Below are 22329 nucleotides of genomic sequence, written 5' to 3' on the forward strand. Positions count from 1 at the left end.
TGTCCAAAGAGGAGCAGGCGATGGTCCTGAGCACCCACAACAGGGCAGAGGCCAGACTCCAAAGCAGGGGGCTGCTGGTGGGTTGGGCTCCTTCCCCCAGACCCTTCCCTGTTACGCCCACCTCTTCATCCTGCCAGGTGGGCTTGGGCCTGGGCTATCTGGAGCTGCCACAGATCAACTACAAGCTCTCTGTGGAACATAAGACACGTCCCAAGGTGGAACTGATGCCGAGGATGCGGCTGGTAAGACACACAGAAGGAGGAGGGCGAGGGAGCCAGGACCCCTCCGTGGTGGTGGGGCATCAGCATTGACCTCCAGCCTTTGCCCCGCAGCTGCAGAGCCTGCTGGACACGCGTTGCGTATACATCCTGGACTGTTGGTCCGACGTGTTCATCTGGCTGGGCCGCAAGTCCCCGCGCCTGGTGCGCGCCGCCGCCCTCAAGCTGGGCCAGGAGCTGTGCGGGATGTTGCACAGGCCGCGGCACGCCACCGTCAGCCGCAGCCTGGAGGGCACGGAGGCGCAGGTGCGTGTGGCCTCTTACCGTCTATCCTGCCGGGCCCCGCCCCTCCGGCCACCAGGCCCCGCCTTCATTTCTAGACCACACCCCGCTTTTCCGGACCCCGCCCCCGAGCCACCGGACCTCTGCCTTAACCGCATCAGACCCCCACTCCAGCTGGTGTTGTCATCCCTTTGGCAGGTGTTCAAGGCCAAGTTCAAGAACTGGGACGATGTGTTGACAGTGGACTACACGCGCAACGCAGAGGCCGTGCTGCAGGGTCCGGGACTCACCGGGAAAGTGAAGCGCGACGCGGAGAAGAAAGAGCAGATGAAGGCTGACCTCACCGCGCTCTTCCTGCCCAGGCAGCCGCCCATGGCACTGGCGGAGGTGGGGGCGGGGCCCCGGGGGCGGGGCGGGGGAGGACTTGGCCCAGGACCTGCCCTGCCCGGTGGTGACTGGCGGCCGTGGCCTGCAGGCCGAGCAGCTGATGGAGGAGTGGAACGAGGACCTGGACGGCATGGAGGGTTTTGTGCTCGAGGGCAAGAAGTTCGCGAGGCTGCCGGAGGAGGAGTTTGGCCACTTCTACACGCAGGACTGCTACGTCTTCCTCTGCAGGTGCCAACGCGGCGCGCCTCCGTCGCCCGGCCCCTCCCCTGGGGCTAGGAGCCTCGAGCCCCCGCTCACCGCTCTCTGACCCCCCCACCCCCCAGGTACTGGGTCCCCGTGGAGTACGAGGAGGAGGAGGAGAAGAAGGAAGAGAAGGAGGAGGAGAAAGCAGGGGCGGAGGGCAAAGAAGGCGAGGAAGCAGCGGCTGAGGCAGAGGAGAAGCAGCCGGAGGAGGACTTCCAGTGCATCGTGTACTTCTGGCAGGGCCGGGAAGCCTCCAACATGGGCTGGCTCACCTTCACCTTCAGCCTGCAGAAGAAGTTCGAGAGCCTCTTCCCCGGCAAGCTAGAGGTAGGTCTGTCACGCCCACCCCGGCTCCAGCCACCACCCCCCCCCCCCCCACCTCCTGAGAGGGACTCAGACCCAGGGGAGGCTTGGCCTGAGGGGCAGGGTGGGGGTCCAAGGAGCTGTCCTTAACATCTCCACACCCCCAGGTGGTCCGCATGACACAGCAGCAGGAGAACCCCAAGTTCCTGTCCCATTTCAAGAGAAAGTTCATCATCCACCGTGGCAAGAGGAAGGCGGCTCAGGGTGCCCTGCAGCCCAGCCTCTACCAGATTCGCACGAATGGCAGTGCGCTCTGCACCCGGTGCCTGGCCTGGGCAGGGGGAGGGGGGCGCAGGGGGTGGGACTGGGAGCATATGGTGGGCAGACGGGGGTCAGTGGCCAGCAGCACCTCCCTGCTGACCCCTCCCACTCCCCAGGTGCATCCAGATCAACACAGACTCCAGCCTCCTCAACTCTGAGTTCTGCTTTATCCTCAAGGTAGGCTGTGGGTGCGGCCAGCACTGTGGCTCAGGGTGGTGGGTTGTAGGCGGGACCTGACTTGAACCCCCTGCACGCTCCCCAGGTTCCCTTTGAGAGTGAGGACAACCAGGGCATCGTGTACGCATGGGTGGGCCGGGCTGCGGACCCGGACGAGGCCAAGCTTGCGGAAGATATCCTGAACACCATGTTTGATGCCTCCTATAGCAAGCAGGTGACCAGGGCGGGTGGCAGGTGGGCAGGCAGTCGTGTGAGGGCCGACAGGGGACCTGGGCCAGACAGACGCTTTCCCCACAGGTCATCAACGAAGGTGAGGAGCCCGAGAACTTTTTTTGGGTGGGCATCGGGGCACAGAAGCCTTATGACGGTGATGCCGAATACATGAAGCACACTCGGCTCTTCCGGTGAGGCCAGAGCCCATACCTCTCCCCGCGCTCCCTCCTCAGTCCTGGCAGGCTCCTGCGACCCTCAGCCTCTCCCTGACCCTTGACTTCCAGGTGCTCCAATGAGAAGGGCTACTTCGCCGTGACCGAGAAGTGCTCTGATTTCTGCCAAGATGACCTGGCGGATGACGATATCATGCTGCTAGACAATGGCCAAGAAGTGAGCCCCCTGCCCCCCCGCCCATTCAAGGGGCCTACCCGCTGGTCGATGGGAACCCAGGGCTGGAATGGGGGTACTCTCAGGTCCCGTGAGACCACCTGTCCTGCTGTCCCCACAGGTCTACATGTGGGTGGGGACCCAGACAAGCCAGGTGGAGATCAAGCTGAGTCTGAAGGCCTGCCAGGTGAGTCGGTGGTGGGGAGGGCCGGGCCGGGCCTGGCGGTCCCGGTGCACCGCCCAAGACTCACGCCTTCTCCTGTCGGTCAGGTGTACATCCAGCACATGCGATCCAAGGAGCACGAGAAGACCCGCCGCCTGCGCCTGGTCCGTAAGGGCAACGAGCAGCACGCCTTCACTCGCTGCTTCCACGCCTGGAGCACCTTCCGCGAGGCCCTGGCCTAGGGCGGCCATCACCCGCCTGCAGTGCCCCCGCTGCGACCCCACGCCAGGGCGAGGAAGGGCCTCTGTCCGTCCACTGCCTGCCAGCAGAGGCAGCCCCCGCTCCAGCCACCACCCCCAGCGCCACAGTCCCCAGCGCCACAGTCCCAGCAGCACCGACGGGGAGACCCTGACCGGTGCCCTCAGGCGTCTGGGCACCTGGAGTCCCTCCCTCCTGAGCTCCTGTGTGACGCCTCCTCCCCACCAGGGATAAAGCAGATGTGGCTGCCTTTTAAGAGATATTAAATGCTTTTATTTTCAATATTAAAAATCAGTATTTTTAATATTAAAACAGCGCTAATTTTAACAAAATGACAGGAAAAAAACCCCAAGGTACAATCTACAGGGAAATCCATCCTGACCAACCTCCCCGCCCCCCACCCTCGTACACACGCACACGCACGCTCGCACACGCACGCTCGCACACACACACCCTGACTGGGCCCCCAGTCCTGGGTGCCCGGCAGAACTCCCAGTCGTATATATGCGCACATCACAGACTTGGGGGGGCGGGGGATGGGTGCTGGCCCAGGAGCAAGTACCAAAATAGTTTTAGAAATGCCTGTCCAGCCCGGCACAGGCGTTAGAAAAATATTCTTTGCAAAGGCAGTAGGGAAGGACGGTGTGCTGAGTGGGAGGTGGCATGGGGCTTGCCAGGCCCAGCAGTCCTCGCCCTGTAGCGCCTGGCTTCCAGATGGCCAAATGCCTACTGGAGCGGCCAAGGTGAATCTACCCCAGAGGCTCTGGGCTGAGTCCCGGGCCCACACCCCCCATACCGCACTGGGGCAGAGGTGGGCAGGTCCCTCTGGAGGCTGTAGGTTAGCAGGTGTGGGTCTATGCGGAGGGGCCAGGGGTCCTGGATCCCAGCTCCCAGAAGGGCAGTGGGTAGCCAAGCAGTTCTGGCCTTCCTGGTAAAGGAAGAGAAGAGGGGTCAGAGAAAGCCAGGGAGCCGAAAAGTGCCACCGTGCCCCCTCTAGGGCAGGCAAAAGGGCCACCCCACCCATATTAGGAGCAAGGGTCTTGCAGGGACAGCCAGAGGTGGGCTTGCTGACTCTGACCACTGACCACGCTGGGCCCACTGAGGCCCAGGGCGTGGCCAGGGAGGAGGCAGCAGTAACCCCGGCAGCAGATGAAGAGGGAGCTTGGGGGTGGGGGTCTCTGCCCGGCGTAGGGCCAGGCTGCGTGGGTAGGGGCACCGGGCAGCGAATAGGTTGGGCAGACCTCTGGGCCCCAGATCTGGGCTCCAGATCCAGGCCCCACTCACCAGGCTCACCTGGCAGGACCCCACCACAAGAGCCTGAGTGATCATCTCTGCAAAATGGGCTGGCCACACCGGCCCCTGAGCCCCGAGCTGCCACCACCTCTAAGTGGTTTGCTCTGGCCTGGTTCCAAACACTACCCATGCCATCCAGGAGCTGACAGGCCGGCCTAGCCTTTCTAGTACCGAACCGTGAAAATCAGGGCTGTCAGACAGTAAGGACCAGGCAGACCCAGGGCCCCTAAACCCGCAGCACCTCATTTGATCAGGATGGCACAGGCTCGAGCCTCGTCTTCGGCCAAGTTCCTCAGATTCTTCTCAGATTCCTCTGAAGAGCTGTGGGGAGGGGAGCGGAGATCAGAGGGTCCTGGGACCTGGCCCTTCCTCGGGCCTCTGTGCCTAACTGGGACAGAAGGCAGGCAGAGGGTAACAGAGGGAGGCTGGGGAGGACCCAGGGCAGCCCCTCTGTGGACCCGCCCACCCGCCTCACCCCAGGAAATCCTTCACGTCCTCCACCGTGACGTCCCCTGTCGTGTCCAGCGTGGTGTCAGCACTGGTGGCCGAGTCAATGGACATGGGCGAAAGCGTGGCCTCGGGTGGCTCTGGGGTGTCTGCAGGAAGGAAATGATCGGGACCCCACCTGGCCACCTGGGCACCCTCTGCACTCTACCTTCCATCCCCTGGGGACCTGACTCGGACCCAAACCCAGCCCACAGTGAGACTTGGGACTGAAGGCAGACCGCCACCCCCCTCCCCCATTCCTGCCTGGCCTGGCCCCCCCACCCAGGCTTCCAGCCTCTGTCAGGTTGCTGCCACCTACGGAGGCTTGCCCCCCATCCTGCCTCAGCTGCGTGGATATCCTGCCACTTTCACTTCACATCCAGCATCCTTACCAGCTCCCTTGCTGCGGGCAGGACCAGGGCTTCCATCGCGGCTCCCTGGGGCCAGGACCACGCCTGGGGTCCCATTAGCCTGGCTCAGCTTGGGCGACTCTCGGAGCCTGTGGCTGTAGAGATGAGGCCACGATGGGTGCCACAAGCAGGCGCCTCAAGTCTCAAGTGCCAGACCCTACCCTCACTCTCCTGGGGCCCAGGACCAGAGCGGGGTGACACGAGGGAGGGCCACCCTTGTTCCACGCAGGATCTGAGCATGAGGATGAGACCAGCCTTAGTGAAGGCCCCCTGGGCTGCCCCTTCCACGCACCTGGTGCGGGTGGTATCTCGGGGCCAGCTAATGTCCAGAGAGCAGAGCGGCTCTGTGATGTTCCGAGCACTCAGAGAGAAGCGTTCAAACTCCGATGGAGAAATCAGGTAAAAACCTGGGTGGGCGGGTGAATAGTGGGGTGCAGTTAGGGGGTGTGACTGCAACCACAATCCCTCAGTGGCCTCCCCCTGGCCTGTGCCGGCCAGTCCCGAGCCCGCCCTGGGGCCCCTCTGCTGACGCTCCCCAGAAACTCTTCCAGCCCCGCTCAGGCCGCTTCTGCCCCAAGAAGCCTTCCCCTCACCCTGGCCGTGGCGCGTGAAGACACAGGAGGCGATGCCGCTGATGTCCTCCTTCCGGATACAGGAGTAGTGTACCTGGGGCCGCAGGCCAGGCACCGAGAAGACGTGCACGTCGCCCAAGTTGGTGAGGCAGGCCAGGCAGGTTTCAGCGTAGTCCTCACAGGCCACGCTGGCAAACGTGGCAAGGGCCACCTTGCGCACCCGACAGCCCTCGTGGGCCGTGAGCTTGAACTTGGTCTTGGCGCTCACCTTGGGTAGTGTGAACACCTGGCGGCAGGCGGGCGGCCGGTGAAAGGGGCTGGCCCTGTCCACACCCGCAGGGCCCACCCTCCCAGATGCGGGCACCAGCCCCCGCCCCGAACCCAGCCTGCCAGTTGGGCCTGCAGCCCCGGCCGCCTGGCGGCCTCCTGCCTGGGCACCCTCTCCTCAGACTTCACCTAGGAAACCTCCCAGGGTACCCCCATCTGTGGCCAAACCAGTCACACTGGGTTGTAAGGGTAAGGTGGCTGGTATCCACTCAGGTCACGAGTTCCTGCCAGACAGAGCCCTGAGGAGTCTTCAGAGGGTCCTGGCAGGGACTCGGTGAGGCAGGAGGGTCCTGGGGGGATGTGGCTGGCTGAGGGAGCATCTGGGTTCTCCAGGGGCCATCTCTGCTAGTCCAGGGGCATGTGTCTCAGGCAGACAGGGGGTCTCAGCAGATGGGGAGCACAGTGAGGACAGAGTTCCTGGAAGGCCTAACGGTGTCAGGTGGGAGCCAGGAGGGTCGCCACGGTGGTTTACCTTGAACTGCTCCTCAGACGCGATGAGCACAGCGTGGCCGCCCTGCATGTCAGGTGCCTGTGCCAGATCCCGAGAGGCCTCATAGGGCTCGGGCAGCGGGCGGCCGCGCCCATCCAACACGGCAATCGCCACCACGGGTGCACGGTGCATCAGCTGCACCTCCTTGCCCAGCACGGCCTCCACCGCCCGCTCGGGTCGCTTCTCACCACCTGCCGTGGTCGCCGGCACCTCCAGCGCATAGGCAAACACGGACCCCGAGTTGGTGCCTGCCCACATGGTGGGTCCATGATGGGCCGCTGCGGGACGACGGGAGCTGGTGAGGCGGGGTGTTGGCCGCATGATACAGGTTCCTCCCCTCCTCTCCAGATACCCCGGAATCAGTTCTCTCATGTCCCATGCCTCCCCAGGGACGTCAGAGGGCCTCAGGCCCGAGGCACCTTCTCTATATTACTGACGAAATTTGGGGCCTCATATACAGCCCTCCTGCAGAAGTGGGAATGGCCTCCAGGACATCTCGAGGATGTCAACAGGCACCCAAACTAGACCCTGATCTCTCCAACCCCATCCCACTGTACCCTCAGCCCCCATTTCAGGAACAGAGTCCCCCCCCCCCACCCCATGCAGCCCTGACACCCCCTCACCATATGCCATCACTAGTCTTACTGACAGACTTGGAACCAGCCCGCACCCTGCAGATGCGTTCCAGCTGGCCACAGCCCACCCCCCGCCGTGTGCTTTCGGCCCAACAGCCAGACGCAGAGTCCTCGGGGCCGGGCTGGAAAGAAATGAGGCCTGCGGGACGTTGTCTAGCCAGCTTTCCCTGTGTGGGCTGAACCTCTGGGGAAGGTCCTTGGTGGAGAATCACAGCTCAATGTCCAGGAGCCAGCAGGAGCCAGAAGAAGCCAGCAGGAGCCAGCAGGAGCCAGCAGGAGCCAGCAGGAGCCAGCAGCCACTGCTGTGTGCCCTTGATGAATCGGTGGCCTCAGCAACAACCACCAGGGGGAGCCAAACCCCAGGGAAAATAAGCAACTCAAAATGTTGCCCAGACCTAGGACACCCAGCCAGCTGAGAACCTGAACGCCATAAGCCTTCTCATGGTGACAGCGGAACAAGGTAAAGAGCCTGGGGCTACCATGTCCAGACTCAGAAAATCCACTGGATAAAAGATCCTCAACAAATACATGACATTGGAAGGGGGGGGGGGTCCCTGCTCGGATTCAAGAGCCTGAAAGTCACATCAGTGAAACACCAAGTGCAGAATGACTAGATGCTGACCCAACATCAACCATAAAAAGGCATTTTGGAGATGAAAGGAGAAAGCCACCACAGCCCGAGTGTGACAAGAGACTGGATCAGCACCAGTTCCGCGGGGTGCGATGCAGGCACCGTGGCTGCCGGTTATGTCTGTTAGACACACACTCAAGTCCTGATGTACAGATATTCATTGAAAATGCTCCAGCAAGATAAAAGCCACTGTGTGTGTGTGTTGGGGGGAGGGGGGCTGAGTGGCTTCGTCAGTTAAGCGGCTGCCTTCAGCTCAGGTCATGATCTCATGCTTCATGGGTTCAAGCCCCACAGTGGGCTTTCTGCTTGGGCTTTCTGCTGTCTGTGCAGAGCCAACTTCAGATCCTCTGTCCCTCTTTTTCTCTGCCCCTCCCCCACTTGTTCTCTCTCTCTCTCTCTCTCTCTCTCTCTCTCAAAAATAAATAAAAATTTATTAAAAGCCACCGTGTGGGGCGGGGACGGTGCAACAGCAGATGGCTGGCTGTCTTTGTGGGGCGACTGCACTCCTGTTGTTGTGTATGGTTAAAATTCTCCATGATACGAGGTAAAAATCCATCAGTGAATCAGTCAATAAACCAGACCACATCGGTCTGCAGAGGACCGTCCCGGGGCTCCCACCACTCAGGGCACTCGCCACTGCAGAGTGAGGTGGCCAGCACCCAGCGTCTCCCCAGCCTCCCCATCCTCTGCAGCCACCACGCCCGGGTCATCTCCCCAACACATACCCACCTCAGCCACTGGCGCTGGTTGACCCCCACACTCTCCTCCCCCAGATCTTGGGCTCCCTTCTCCCTCTTCAGGTCTCAGAGGCCCGGCTCACTCACCAACCCCTCACAGTTGGAAGTTCCAGGGGGGACCACTTGGGGTGGCCGGGGCACTGTCACCAGCTCAGTCCGGCGCACAGGGTGTGCCTTCCAACCTCCCAGACGGCGCGGTCCCACCCTTCCCTGTTTCCTAGATGGCCGGCTCAGGCCCATCCCCCCAGCCCGTCCCCCTGGCCTCACCATCTCGAAGGAACGTGTCAGCGAAGTAGAGGCAGCGAACAACACCCGAGAGGGAGTCGTCGGCAGAGCGGGGCTCAATGCGGCGCTGCACGGGGGTCATCTCCACGTCATGGGGGCAGGCCTGCTCGGCCAGCTGCGCATTGGCCTCCTGCAACTGGAGGGGCACGGCCTCCAGAACTCCGCCTCCCCAACCCCCTCTGCTCCCATACAGCCTGGTGCCGACATCCCAGCACCTTCCCCGGCTCATCCTGATCAGCAGGGCGGGCGGGGGGTGGGGGGTGGGGATGGGAGGGGGGCCCAGGGGCCGGGGCTACTGAAGGGAACAGACACTTGGCTCTCGGAGCTGAGGCTCCACTGCTGTGCCTGGCCCCAGCAGGCAGAGAGGTGGCATCCGGGCAGCGCAGCCCCGCCTCACCTTGCTGTTGGCATTAGCGGCCCGCTTCTTGCCCGAGACTCGGCTTTTGCGGATGCGCCGGAAAGACTGGCGCAGAGACTTCTTGAGCGACTTCACCCGGGACAGCGGCCCTTCCATGGCCAGGGAGTCATTGGGGTGCAGGGTGCACCTGGGGGCAGGCAGGTGCCAGCTGTGCCACGGAGCGGACTCCTGGAGAAGCCGCCGCGCTCCTGCCGGCCCCGTGACTCAGGAAGCCGGAGCCCCTCTGCCCCTCGAACCCAGCAGCCGGGGGCGCTTAACACTCTACCAGCAGCACTTTTCATAAGGACAGAGCTGCCAGCGGGGAAGGCAGCTTTAAGGTCGCCCTACCTGCACCATGTCACATCTCAGATGGGGAAACTGAGGCCCAGACAGGTGTGGGGAGACACCAAAGGTCTCACAGGAGGCTGGGGCCAGGTGCAAGTACAGCCCCCGCTCACCAGGCCCACCACACACACACCTGGCCAGCACAGGGCTCTTGCGCTGGTAGTCGAAGAGGCCAAAGCCATGACTGGTACCGAAGGCCACGAGGCTCCACTCGGCATGGAGCGTGACAGCGGTGACAGCAGCTGGTGGCAGGCACTGAACCAGCACTCGGGGCTGGAAGCCAGCGGGCCACGGCAGTGGCCCTGTGCGCGGACTCAGCCGCTCGTGGCCCTTCCACGTGAAGCCCTCTCGGTCCTGGAGGAGGTCCACACTGGCCACGCTGACCGCCTGTTCTGATGGCACATCACTTAGCTCCAGCACCAGCACCTGAAAACACAGCCATGGCAGGGTGGGGGAGGGGTCAGTGTGGAGGACAGGACTACCCGGGCCCCACCTGAGCCTGCAAAGCCACCGTTAGGCCAGTCCCAGTACTGTCTCTCGTTAATCCGCTTAACAAGCACTCACTGAAAGCCTAGTGTATACCAGGGCCTTCACTGAGCACTGGGGAACACAATGGTGACCAAGACCAGCTGGTCCTTGCCTTCCAGAAGCACAATATCCCACCCCTGCAAGTCTCTCTCCCTTTAGCAATGAACATACATTGAGCACCTTCTGCATACTGCACGAGTGACAGGGGAACAGCAGTCACCAAGACCCACTGGCCTTTGGAGCAAAGCACCCCCCACTAGCCTGTCTCTCATTTAACGGTAATTACCCACTGAGCCCCATATACCGTGTTGAGTGCTGGGGCACGGCAGCGACCCAGACCTGCTGGTCCCCACTCTCAGTGCCCACCTAACACCCGTGCTCCCGCCCCTGGTGTGGTTCCCGGCGGCCAGAGCTTGGACTCCAGGCCTCCTAGAGGTTCCACCTCCCTGGCTGGCCTCACCGCAGCCAGCCCCACCTGCAGCCCCATTCCCATCTCCGGGCTTTTGCCCATGTGCGTCCCCCACCACTCCACTAGACCCTCTAGGTCAGGCCCACCTCCTCCAGAAAGCCCTCTGAGACCCCAAGCCTGGGGCACCTCCGCCTTACCTGGCCTGCAGTGCCAGCCACCACCATCTGGGCTGTGTACTTGCAGAGCGCCACCTTCTGCACGCCGAGCCGAGGATCGTCGCTGTAGGGGTCAAAGCAGCCCACCTGCGGGGCGGGATGGAGCGATGACATGGGGCAGAGCTGGGACCCGGCTCCCCAGGGCCGGGGCAGGGCCTACCTTGCGAAAGGGCGGCCAGTCATCCTCAGCGGCCTGGGCCAGGCTGTCAGCGTGCTCGCAGTCTGTCTGGAAGAGGCCAGCTGTGCTGAGCTTGTAGAGCGGCCGCAAGGCCACACCAGATGCATCCCAGAAGCGCACGGTGCCGTCCTCGTGGCTGTAGGGAAGGCAACATCAGGCCCACCCCGGGTCCCCGTGCACCACCCCCATCCTGCTCATCCAGTGACCACGCGCTGACCACCTACTACATATGCCAAGCACTGACCAGACTCCCACTGCACACAGCAAACAGGAGGCATCTACTGTATAGAGCAAACACATCTTGAGTGCCTACAGTATGCCAGACCACATGCACCGGGGCCCCTCAAACAGGGTGAGAAGGTATGGAAATAATCACCAGTGTGATGAGCAGGAGATGACAGAGGAGATAATGCAGGGAACAGAGGACTACGGGCGCATCCAGGAAAAGCGATCGGGAGTTAGCCACAGAGCAGAAGGATCATGAGGCATGAGGCAGCCATGTAGGCAGAGCAGCAGGAAGCCTGGGGAGGCTGGGAGGAAGCAGGGAGGGGAAGCGGGGGGCAGGAGCAGACAAATCTGGGGTGCAGCCTCAGGACACAGCTGCAGAGCCCACGTCAGGGACCTTTGGGCGGTGGTGGGAGCCCAGAGCCAGGGCGAGAAAAGGTGTGTGAGTCTCTGGGGCTGGTTGGGATACCTCCAAAAGCTCTCAAAGCCATGATTAGGAGCTCTCAAGCAGGATAGGGGACACTGGAGTCAGAGGCCTGAGGGTCCCAGCACAGGCAGGGGCAGGGCAGGAAGTTGGGGCCTGAGTCACTGGGCACGTCAGCGCCCGCCAGGCCCAGACTGGGCTCTCTAGCACCTGCCCTGGGCAGATGAGCGTGGGCCAGCCCAGATTTTCCGGTCCCAGGGCAGGCCGGGTGGGTGGAGCTCAATTCTAGACCAAAAGGCAGGGCAGGGCGGGGCCTTTAACCAGGGCCTAGGGAGGCTTCATCCCAATCCACCCTGCAGGAGAGGGGAATGGCCTGGTCCCACCAGGGCTGGGGCCTGAGTCACCAGGCAGGTCAGTACCCACCAGCCCAGGATGGGCTCTCCTGAACCTGCATGGGCCGCACCACGCTCCATTTGCCCAAATACACACGCGTACACACACACACGCACACACACACACGCACACGTCACACCTGTGCTTGGCCATGGAACACATGTGTCTGCCTACCCAGTCAGCAGTAGCCCCCGCTGTGATGGCTCCTGGGCCAGGTTCCGGCCCCCGGTGATGGGCCAGCTCTGGGAGAGGGAGGCAGAGATGTGGAAGCGGAAGGTCAGGACAAACACCTTCTCTCCTCACCTTCAGCATGGCACCCGGGGCCCAAGCTGCCTGAATTCCCCGTGTACACCTGCTACATCCCCACCTCCGGGCCTATGCAGGCAACACCCTCCCTCCCCATGTCCCCGCCCCTGCAGGAGGCCCTGGGCACACACCGAGGCGCTGGAGGCAGGCTGGGGGCTCTGCTGCTCGCCGGCGCTCACAATGCGGGCCCACAGCTTGGCGGGGACGTTGGCGACATGTGCCGAGCAGGTGATAGCAGATGAGTGCAGCGGGGCCAGGTAGGGGGCAGGCACAGCAGGCCAGCCAGGCGTTTGCAGGTCGAGCACCACCAGCTCCTCTTCGAGCAACACAGCCAGGGCCTGGGGCTCGTCGAACTCTGCGGGGCGAGGGCTGGGTGAGCAGAGCCATGGGGCGGGGGGGGGGGGGGGGGGGGCCCACAGGGCATGGGGTGGGGAGGGCAGGGCACACACCGTCCTCGGGCCGTGTGCTGTGCACCGTGAAGAAGTCGATGATGCGGGAGGTGAAGTCCAGCGTCACCAGAGTCTCAGCCCGGAGCACACTCACACAGTGGCGGTCACCGTAGCTGGCGCGGGGCATGCCTCCACTAAAGATGATGAAGTGGTCCCTGCACGGCAGGCGGGGAGCCACGTGAGCCACCCAGACCCCAAGTGCACACTGCCCGACCCAGGGAGAGCGCTGCAGGACATCCCTGTGCCCCAGAGCCCACCCTCCTCCCCCCTGCAGACACAGCCCCCAACCCACATCTGAGAACCAGCTCCCCACCTACCCAGATGCACAGTTTCGCCACAGAATCTTGTTAATGGCTTTGCAGGGGAAGGGGCCTGGAGGGGTGGGACAGTGTCGGGCTCATTCGCTCACAGGGACCAGAAGGGCCCCAGGTCACATTTCTCCAAGCTTCTCCCGTTCCTGCTCTGCCTCCATCATCCTGGCCTCACAGCTGCTTCCTGACCCCGAGGGGAAGGCCCACTGCCCAACCGTGCCCCCCAGCAACCTCACCTTCGAGGACGTGGCTCGGCATGGCACCTCACACAAGGCCTCCTGGGTACCCCCACCAAGGCCGGGCAGCCCCAAGTGCCTGAGCTCGGGGTCCCCAGTCAACCCCACGCTCAGGTGGCAGGGCTGCCCTCAGCCTCCCCGGCACTCACCGTAGGGCGTGGTGGCTACCGTGGGCTGTGTCACGGGGGAGCCGCCGGCACCCGCAGACCAGACAGCGTAGCTGCCGTCACTGTGCGAGCTGACCAGCGTGTTGCCGCTGCGCTCCCAGCACAGGCTCTCCAGCTGCTGCAGGGGGGTCGGGGGGGGGGCAGTGTGAGCAGGGCCCTAAGCAGAGGGCCCCGGCTGCAGGTGCCGGCCTCCCTCACACACCTGGTTCCCCAGGAAGACACGGTCTGCGCACTGCGCCGCCCTGTTCCAGATGACCAGCAGGCCCCGGCTGTAGCCGATGAGGATCTTGGTGGGGTCCCGCAGGTGTCCTTGGAGTGACTCCACGGGGCCCAGCGCCTTCCCACACCGGTAGTCATCTGGCACGCTGCAGAGGGGCGCAGGTGAGCCGGCAGGAGCACCACCCGGGCGTGGAGAGGCTGCTGGGAGGTCCGCCTGCCTCTTACCTTCGAAGAACGTCGTCCGGGGCAAGAGTCTGCCCCTCGAGCAGCGTCAAGGTGGGCACGTCCAGGAAGAAGACGCTGCCACCCTCGGTGCCCAGGGCCGCCAGGTCACCGGCTGCCAACAGCAAGACCACCGTGACACGGGCGAGGCTGAGCGGGCCACTGCAAGGGATGAGGGGAGTGGGTGAGGGCGCAAACCCGTCCGCCCGCTGAGGAGTGGTGTGGAGGGGGCTGGGCTGCTACCGGCAGCTTATTATGGACCCTCTGCGCTCATAGAGGCCGGATTATCGAGTGGGCTGGCTGGCGCACTGGGAAGGCGAAGGTGGTGGCTGCGGGCATCACAATTAGCTCACTCAATTATTCATCAGGATGTTGGGAAGGAGAGGGATAAAAATAGGCTCCTCAGGTCTTGGAGACGGGCTCCCGACCCCTCCCCCTCACTAGGAAGGAAGGTAGGAACCAGGCCAGTGCCTGGGCCAGGACCAAGGGCTCTAGGACACACACAACCCTCCTGAGCCTCACCCAGGAACCCTGTCGCCAGCCTCAAGATGTCTCCCTGACTTTGCAGGAGGGCCCCAGATTGGACCTGGCCTGCAGAGGATGGGAGGCCCCAGAAGTCCACCCCCGTGTGAGGGTGTCACCCAGCCCCCAGAAGGAGTAGGACAACTCTGTTTCAGCAGAGCCAGACCGACAGGCCCCTTACACTCTCACTGGGGGTCTAGGCCCACTCCACCGACCCCTGGAGCATCCTGCTGGCACCTCATACAGCCTGGGACAATGCTCCTTGCCCCCCAGCTGCCCTTTCACCCATGTACATTATCACCCATCGCCCCCTCCAAACTGTTAAAGGCCCCAGTGGTCCCCAGAGCATGGACACTACCTGCTCACCTCAGACTTGGCCAGAGCCCCCTATTTCACACCTGCAAAATCCACAGGGCACATCTCTCCGGGCCCCGGGCTTAGCCCCAGGTACCCTGCCACCCCGTACCCTAGCTTGAGGGAGGCTTCCTACCCCCACAGCACCTTTGCAAGGCTGGCTTCCACAACCTCCCCCAGGCTCCCCCTCCCACCCCCTGCGCCCGGCAGCTGGTCCCCAGCCAAGTCCTCCGGTACCTGGCACAGTCAAAGCCCGGCCGACTGGGTGGCTGGAAGCTGAGTGCTTCCTCCAGGTGGGCGCAGCCATTGTGGTGGACGATCTCCCAGAGATGCAGGCTGCTGTCGTCCAACAGGGTCAGGAGGCGGCCCTGGTGGATGAGCAGAGACCAAGACTGGGCTGGCCTGGGATGGGGAGGGCATGGGGGCCACGGGAGCCAGTGAGGGTGGAGGCTCACCTGGCCAGGCAGGAAGTGCATCTGGGTAACAGTGGCCGTGTCTCGGTGTAGGCCGGTAAACTCCACGCCAGGTGCACCGTAGCTGAGAGCACAGGTCAAGGGCAGAAGCAGATACGGGAGATCCTCCTTTCTGAGAACGATTCCAACGGGCCCCAACCAGGCCTGCCTATCCAGAAGCCCTCCAAGGTCCAAATGGGACCCCTCCCTGAAGAAGCACTGTCCTATCCCCCCAAGATATCCCCAGGCTCAGCGTGCAGGCTCCACTCTGCTCCTGCAAGTCAGTTACTTCCTCATCCGTAAAAGGGGCTAGTGAGTCCCACTCCCACCTTGTAGGGCTGATACAGGGCAAGTGAGAATAAAGACATACCCAACACAATTGGCCCAGGCCCGGCAGGCAGCCAGGGTTCTGCCCTGTGTTAGCCGTGTGCGTGTGTCTGTGTACATAAGAGCTGGGCCCCCCAGGTTCGGATCATACAGGCAGAGACGCCAGGCCAAGCCTGGGCACGGAAGTCTGGAGCAGAGGAGAGTCCAGGCTGCCTCTTCCCACAGCTCCAGGCCAACCTCCGGCTATGGGCAAGGAAACCAACCTCCCTCTGGGGCACGCAGCCAGCAGCCCCCACTGTGACCAGGGAGAGGCCTCAGCCTGCCCATTTCACAGACAATCCGCAGAGGCTTAGACTGGGTGACCCGCTTCAAGTGTCTGGTGTCAGTGCCAGAGTCACAGCAACACCAGTCGGGCAGGGCCGAGGGGGCCCCAGGAGGGAGGGTTAGGGAGGGGTCAGCGTTGCCCAGCAACAACGCAGGAGCCGGTTGCTTTGGAGCTAGAGTTGGGATTCCCTGCAGGAGCCAGGAGAACACAGAAGAGGGGACAAAAGAGAGGGCAGGAGCGCTGGGCGGGAACCAGGGTTGCCAAGGAGACGGGCCACCCTTGAGGGGGAGGGGTGGCTTCTGTGGCCAGCCTCAGTTTCCCGACCCAGGGCTGGGAGCTAGGGTAGACTGGGGGAAGGACTGAGGGGACAGAGGAGGGCCCCAGCTTCCTCCGGGGATGTCTCCTCGCCAGTACATCAGGTTCTTTGTGAGCGGGAGGAGCCTGTGCGTGAGACCACGGAGCGACAGCTCAAGTGGCCAACAGAGTCTCGTGGAGTAGGGCACTGAGAAGACGAAAGGGCTTCGGGACCACAATATACCTGTGAGGCAGGCCAGCGCCACAAGGAGTGGGAGCTGGCCAGGAAGTGCATGCCCCCTCCAGGGCAGGTGGGGACTTGGGGGCACGGGGTCCAGGCACTGCCCCCTCCCCACCCCCTTCCCTGCCCCACCAGTGCCTCAGGGGCCCACGGGAGAGGAGGGGCATCCTGGCCCAGCCACACTCCCTGGAGAAGGCAAACTTACAGACCACAGGCCCAGACGCCCACCCCTGTCTGGCCACCCAGCCCTGGGGTGGGAAGACCCCCATCCCCACCCTGCCTCCTTCCAGGCACTGACTCATCTTCTGCCAACCAGTGTCCCCAACGAGGGTACTGAGAGCCAGAGGGTCCCAAGAGGAAGGGTGAGGGTGGGCACCCCTCACCGAGCCGCCTCCAGCCAGACCCCACACCTCTGTCTCCCCACCCAAGGGGCTTCCCCGAGGGCAGTGGGGGTGGGGTTCTCCATGGCAGGCAAGGAGCATTCAGCTGCCTGCTTGCCCCCACCCCACCCCCACCCTGCGCTTGCAGGAAAATGCCCGCTTTGTGCGGCTCACACGGCCCATTGTGCAGCCGCCAGCATCCAGGTGGGGGCCGCGCCGCGCTCACCATGCTGAGCCTGGCACTGCCCCCAGCCCTTCGGCCGAACACACGTGTCTTCACATTGGCATACGTGTGTGCCCAGTCACCAGGGCAAGGCCCACTGTGCAACCCTGGCCCACTCAACACCTTTGCTGGGTACCGTGCGTGGTTAGCCTCCTGGCCTGGTGTCCCCAGTCAATTAATTGCTGGAACGACGCTAGGGTCGCCTAGGTAACTGGCTGGCTGAAATGCAGCGATGGACAGCTGTGACCACTGCAAGCAGACCCCATCCCCACCCCCCCCCAACCATCTCCGCAAGGAAGAGTCTCAGGGCAGAAGCCACACCACCAACCTCCGCCAGGATCGAGGTGCCTACTGCGGCCTCCCAGGCCAGCCCCCCTGCCCCCCCACCCGGCCCAAGGAGCCCACATACAGGGAGCTGCAATCAGGAGCTTCCGAAGGGCCCTGAAGGCCTCAGTTCCCAAAGGATACATCTTGACGGCCCCAGACCTGGTGCCGATGGCCATGATGCGAAGCTCTGGGTCAAAGGCCAGGGCGCTGGGCTGGTTGGGGAAGCCATGCTCCACGGTCTGCGGGGGAGGGGAGGGCAGTGGCATTGGCACAGGCACAGGCACGGTCGCCCCTGGCCCACCTGAGTCCCACCCCAAGGCAGCCTCCAGACTATGGCAGCTGCAGAACAGGACTGGAGCTGGTCTGTCTGAGCTCTGTGCCTCAGTGTCCTCAACTCTGAAACAGGTGTTCGCGTGTCCCGTCCACACCGCAGAGGCCCTCCCCCTGCCAAGCCCCTGTCTTTCTCAATACCCGTGTCCGGCCCGCTGTGTGCAGGGCTCTGGCAACAGAGAGAAACAGGACCAACGGGGTGCAGGCACAAAAGTCAACCCTACCTGTCCCCCAGAGCAGGGTTCTGCATCCCACTTTTAGCGGCGAGCAGCCATGCTGTCCGTAGTCTCATATGATGTCCCTGGCACTCCCCACAGGCCCCACATGGAGATCGGAGGGCAACACCCAAGATCAGCTAGGTGGAGGCTCTTGACCCTCCCCCTCCCCCAGGGCCACTCCTCTTGGCAGGGCCAGTCCCCCCCCCCTCCCCCCCCCCCCCCCCCGCACAGACCCCTGCCCACCAGGTTCTTGATCCTTCCTTCCACCCACTCGTGCTTTCCTCGGTTTTCCCACATCCACCAAGGAGCTTCTACTCATCCCCAGAGGCCCGGCTGGAGGGGCCCCCACCCACTGTCCTCAACACCAATGTGGGACACCGCATGTGGGTCCAGGTATCTCCTGACCACTGCCTCAGCAAGACACACATTTCAGAAGAAACCCTGGTCCCCAGGCCTGTAGCCCCGGCCTCCACCAATCCAGACAGGGACTGAGCCCTTTATGCAGCCTGCATGGGCTCAGGCTAGTCACAGTACTCCCCAAGCCTCAGTTTCCCATCTGGGCACAAGGGGCAGTGCGCCCAACCTGAGGACAGAACAGTCCGTTTAGCTGGGGGGTAGAGGGGAGTGCTTCCCTTCCCTTCCCGCCCCCACGCTAGCATCACCACACGTTTGCTAGATCTGACCATCTGACCGTGTCTAGCCAGTCCCCACCCTCTGCTCAGGACCCTCTCCAAGCTCCCACCTCACCACCTGACCCCTCCCTGTCCTCTTCTTCCCACTCTCCCCCAGCTCACTTGACTCCAGGCCCAATGGCTTTCTGCTCTCCTCCAATTTACTAGGCAGACTCCTGCCTCAGGACCTTTGCATCTACTGTCCCTCTGCCTGGAACGTGCTTCACCCAGCACTGCCCAAAGAGGGGTCCTTCCCACCATTCAGGTCTCAGATCGGGAGTCAACTCCTCAGAGCCCTCCCTAAGCCACCCTGCTCTAGCAGCCTCCCTGTCCCCACACTCCACACCCTCAGCCTACTTTATCTACAGCACTGGCTGTTATCCAAGCTACTGCACGTTTTACTCTTTTGCTTTGGCTTTTCACTGTCTCCCCCACAAGTACATGAGCATCCTGAGTGAAGAGGCACTTGTCCCTTCTGGTCACTGTGGTGTCCCCCATACCTAGAAGGGGGCCCTGCACACAGTAGGAGCTCAGTATCTGTTAAACTGACATAGAGTGGACATCCCACAGGCACCTTGTGGGCAGGGCGGGGATTTGGAGATGAGACTGAGTCCGAAGTCCAGGCTTGCTTCTGACTCCCCTGCCATCGCTTGGGAATGTGGGACCTATTTATTCTCTAGTGATCACCTACCACCTCCTCTTGTGACCAAGCCCCTTGCCCCAAACCACACCCCTCCCGCCAATGCTGCCCACTCAGAATGGGGCCTCACTCTGCCTAGCAGGGAGCCCTCGGCTTCCACCAACCCAGGGCCAGCCAAGCGGAGCCAAGCCTCTCCACCACCTCTCCTCTTCACACCCGACTCAAGGAAGTGACACCTTAACACATGCCTGTCGCCACCATCATTCTCTCGCCTCCCAGGGCTTCGCCCTCATAGCCACCCAGCATAGGAAGGGGGCCATCTGGGAGACCCTGGGCACCAGCCTCCCCTCTGGGCCCCTCAGGCCCCTGGCAAGTGCTCAGCTGCCAAGTCTGAAGGTCCTGGCAGCCTCCCCATCACCAGGAAACCTTGCCTGCCCTGAGAGACATTCCCACCTCAGCCACTGCAGGTCCAGTCACCCCAGAGCGTTCTCCTGGACGAGAGTGTCCTTGAGTCTGGCCCAGGACCACAGCAGTCCCTCCAAAAATCCCTGCCCCTCAAGGCTAAAGTCAAATCCTGTCGACAAGGGGACACAAGGACAAAGTGCCCCAACTCGCTCTGTGACTTTGACAAGTCAGACGTCACCCCTCTCTGAACCTCGATTTTCTCACCTGTGTGACGGGGATAACAACTCTAATCCCCAAGAGCAGTGAAGGGCTGTGCATCAGAGGTTTGGAGTAAAACTGAGGCCAGAAGCAACACCCCAGGAGAAGTTAACAAGGCAAAGGTTGGGGCCTGGATCTACCACACATCAGAACAAGGGTGGGAGGAGGTGGGGGCTCCAGGCAGCCCCTTTCCCATGGCCCCTCTTGCCCTACCTGGGAAGAGAAAGGAAGGAGCAACCTTCCACCCCCCCACCTCCACCTTGGCTCAAAGGCAGGTCAGCCGGCCCATGTGATACAGGGAGCCAAAGCCCACAACCAGGTGGCTCCATTTCACAGCAAGGGAAACTGAGGCCCCACACACTGAAGGGTAGTTGAGTACAAAGCCAGGCATCTTCCTTGGAGCCCCCAGCAGCACAGGGCAGGTCAGAGCCCCACAAGGCAGAGCCTAGGGCCTCGGGGGAAGGAAGGAGAGGAACATGGAAGGGATTTCCCAGCCCCACCCCCCAACATCTGCCTCTCCTCCTCACCCCTCCCCACTGGCCTGGGTGCAAAAGAAAAACAAACTGGGGCCCTGGGCTGCCCTCGGGGCTGAGCAGGGGCTCCGAGAGCCCCCAAAGGAAGAGAAATAAAGAGACAGAGAGTGAGAGTCGGAGTGAGAGTTCTAGCAACTGTACAGGGACATATGCAGGCAGAGACACACGCAAGAAAAGACCGGCAAAGACTCACAGATGCAGAGACAGAGAGATGAAGGGAGACAGAGAAGAGGTACCCAGAGATACACAGAGACAGAGGTAGAGACACCCCCCACTCCCCGGACACACAGGCATAGGCTGAGGATAGGGAGGTGATCACAGGCAGAGACAGGGACAGAGACCCAGAGACAGGCAAAGAGTCGTACAGAGACAGAGACACACAGACCCAGGTAGACAGAGACCTGCAGAGCCAGGGCCAGTGAGGCCCACAGAGACCCGGACAAGCTGACTCGGAAAGTCAGCGAGAGACCCAGACCCACCCAGAGTCCGAGAGTGGAGCAGGGAAAGAGGCGAGAAGCGGGGCCCGAAGAGGGGCGCGCGTCCCGGCCCCCGCGCCCCGCCCCAGCTGGGCGCCCCCTCCCCCCGAGCCCGACGTGGCTCCGGCCCCCGGGCCCCCGGCTTGGGCCCCCGGCCCGCCCCCTCCTGCCCAGCCCGAACCGCCGCCACCGCCGCCGCACCTTGTTGAAGGCGAAGAGCTCCTGCTTGAGCTTCTCGCGCTGCGGGTCGGCGCCCTGCCGCCGGAACCGAAACTTCATCATCTTGCGTCCGGCTGCCGGCGCCGCGCCCGCCGCCGCCGCCGCCGCCGCCCGCAGGATGCGCCGCGCGGCCCCGCCGGTCCTGAGGCGCGGGCGGGGCGCCAGGCGGCCCGGGCGCGGGCGCGCGGGGCGGGGCCTGCACGGAGGCGGGCGCAGAGCGCAACCGATGTGCTGCCCGACCAATAGGTGTGCCCATACGCCGCCCGCCCCGCCCCTGCGGGCTAGACAATGGGGGAAGACTGGGCCCCCGGGTTCGGCAGGGCTCGCGAAGGTACTCTCGCCGAGCATGCGCTGCGGTGTGGGGCCTGCCGGGACTTGTAGTCCTTGAGCCAGGCCTCCTGCGTGGGCGGCTGGGGACGAGCTTTGGAGGGGGCCGGCTAGTGTTCCCGAACTTGGAGGAGGCGTTTTCCTTCCTCCAACGAGGAGCGACGTGCTTACTCGGGTAATGAGGCAGACCCGTCCCGAAAGCCAGGAGAGTTCTGACTGGGGCAATTCCCTGACCCCCGCAGCCTCAGTTTCCCCATCTACGCTATGGTCTAGTGATTGCCAAGTTATATTTACAGTTTCACGGGACACCGCTTTGTACCCCAGTGGGCCAGAACACCTCCCCCACCATGCTTTTACCCTGGCTGGGTGGTCAGTCAGGAATGCCCTCCTCAGCGCCTAGCCCCTGGGGAACTCCTACACATCCTTCAGCATCCAAACTCCAAGGCTACGTGTGGCAGCACCGGATCCTTAGGAGGGCCATCAGGTAAAGACAGGGGCAGGTAAGTAAGAGGCCCTTCCTCAGGAAGTGGCATTTGGGACGATCCTGAGATTGGATTTGGGCTGTTCCGAGATGGGGGAAGGGCCTCCCCTGCTCAGGGAACAGTGTATAAACAAAGCTGCACCCCGCCTCCACTCTCGGAGGGACAATCGGCCTGTCCCCACCCACCTCCCAGGCCGCCTTTTCTCATCTGGACGATGGCCTCAAGGCTGAACCTTTCCTTCCAAGGCTGAGGATCATAGGCTGCCCGGGGCTCAGGGCTGGGCAGAACGGAGGAGTTCCCAGAAGCCCCGGTGGGGCAGGTGGACCCGGCCCCAACCCCAGCAGCAGCCTGACTTTTGACCCTGAGGTAGCTGCCAAGCAACAGGGGCCTGGCCATCTCCGCCCCCCCCCCCCCCCCCCCCCCCCCCCGCACCGCTCCCCGGCCCGCCCACGCCCTTGGGGCTGCATCTGGAAGAGGAGCTGG

The 22329-nt window shown here is 63.0% G+C and overlaps 2 protein-coding genes across 4 annotated transcripts in view; one reads left to right on the forward strand and one right to left on the reverse strand.

The window, feature by feature from the left end:
• FLII (FLII actin remodeling protein) overlaps nucleotides 1-3234 on the forward strand; it is a 15462-nt gene extending 12228 nt beyond the window's left edge. For both annotated transcript variants that reach the window (XM_025920433.2, XM_025920434.2), the window contains exons 19-30: nucleotides 138-242; nucleotides 333-524; nucleotides 699-887; nucleotides 976-1115; nucleotides 1211-1457; nucleotides 1601-1755; nucleotides 1871-1931; nucleotides 2017-2145; nucleotides 2229-2335; nucleotides 2429-2534; nucleotides 2653-2718; nucleotides 2802-3234. In XM_025920433.2, coding sequence (XP_025776218.1) covers nucleotides 138-242; nucleotides 333-524; nucleotides 699-887; nucleotides 976-1115; nucleotides 1211-1457; nucleotides 1601-1755; nucleotides 1871-1931; nucleotides 2017-2145; nucleotides 2229-2335; nucleotides 2429-2534; nucleotides 2653-2718; nucleotides 2802-2936 — 1632 coding nt within the window. In that variant the 3' untranslated portion in view covers nucleotides 2937-3234. The remainder of the gene's footprint in view (nucleotides 1-137; nucleotides 243-332; nucleotides 525-698; nucleotides 888-975; nucleotides 1116-1210; nucleotides 1458-1600; nucleotides 1756-1870; nucleotides 1932-2016; nucleotides 2146-2228; nucleotides 2336-2428; nucleotides 2535-2652; nucleotides 2719-2801) is intronic.
• On the reverse strand, nucleotides 3203-21179 carry LLGL1 (LLGL scribble cell polarity complex component 1). Of its 2 annotated transcripts, none has more exons than XM_086686179.1 (23): nucleotides 21020-21179; nucleotides 17429-17526; nucleotides 15174-15255; nucleotides 14956-15086; nucleotides 13846-14004; nucleotides 13604-13766; nucleotides 13384-13519; nucleotides 13005-13059; nucleotides 12688-12842; nucleotides 12370-12593; nucleotides 12107-12174; nucleotides 10873-11026; nucleotides 10695-10799; nucleotides 9694-9986; nucleotides 9216-9363; nucleotides 8801-8954; nucleotides 6513-6808; nucleotides 5735-5999; nucleotides 5434-5548; nucleotides 5124-5236; nucleotides 4721-4841; nucleotides 4487-4566; nucleotides 3203-3880 (listed from the first exon to the last, which is right to left on the reverse strand). In XM_086686179.1, exons 1-22 carry the CDS (start codon nucleotides 21098-21100, stop codon nucleotides 4488-4490), a joined length of 3195 nt encoding a protein of 1064 aa, XP_086542305.1. In that variant the 5' UTR covers nucleotides 21101-21179; the 3' UTR covers nucleotides 3203-3880; nucleotide 4487. The 2 variants fall into 2 exon arrangements, with proteins under 2 accessions (XP_086542305.1, XP_086542306.1); XM_086686180.1 differs by lacking the exon at nucleotides 21020-21179 and adding an exon at nucleotides 17842-17978.
• Between the last annotated feature and the right edge of the window lie 1150 nt (nucleotides 21180-22329).

This window comes from Puma concolor, chromosome E1 (assembly GCF_028749965.1).
Source record: "Puma concolor isolate L17-30 chromosome E1, mPumCon1.1.hap2, whole genome shotgun sequence".
Taxonomy (NCBI): Eukaryota; Metazoa; Chordata; class Mammalia; order Carnivora; family Felidae; genus Puma; species Puma concolor.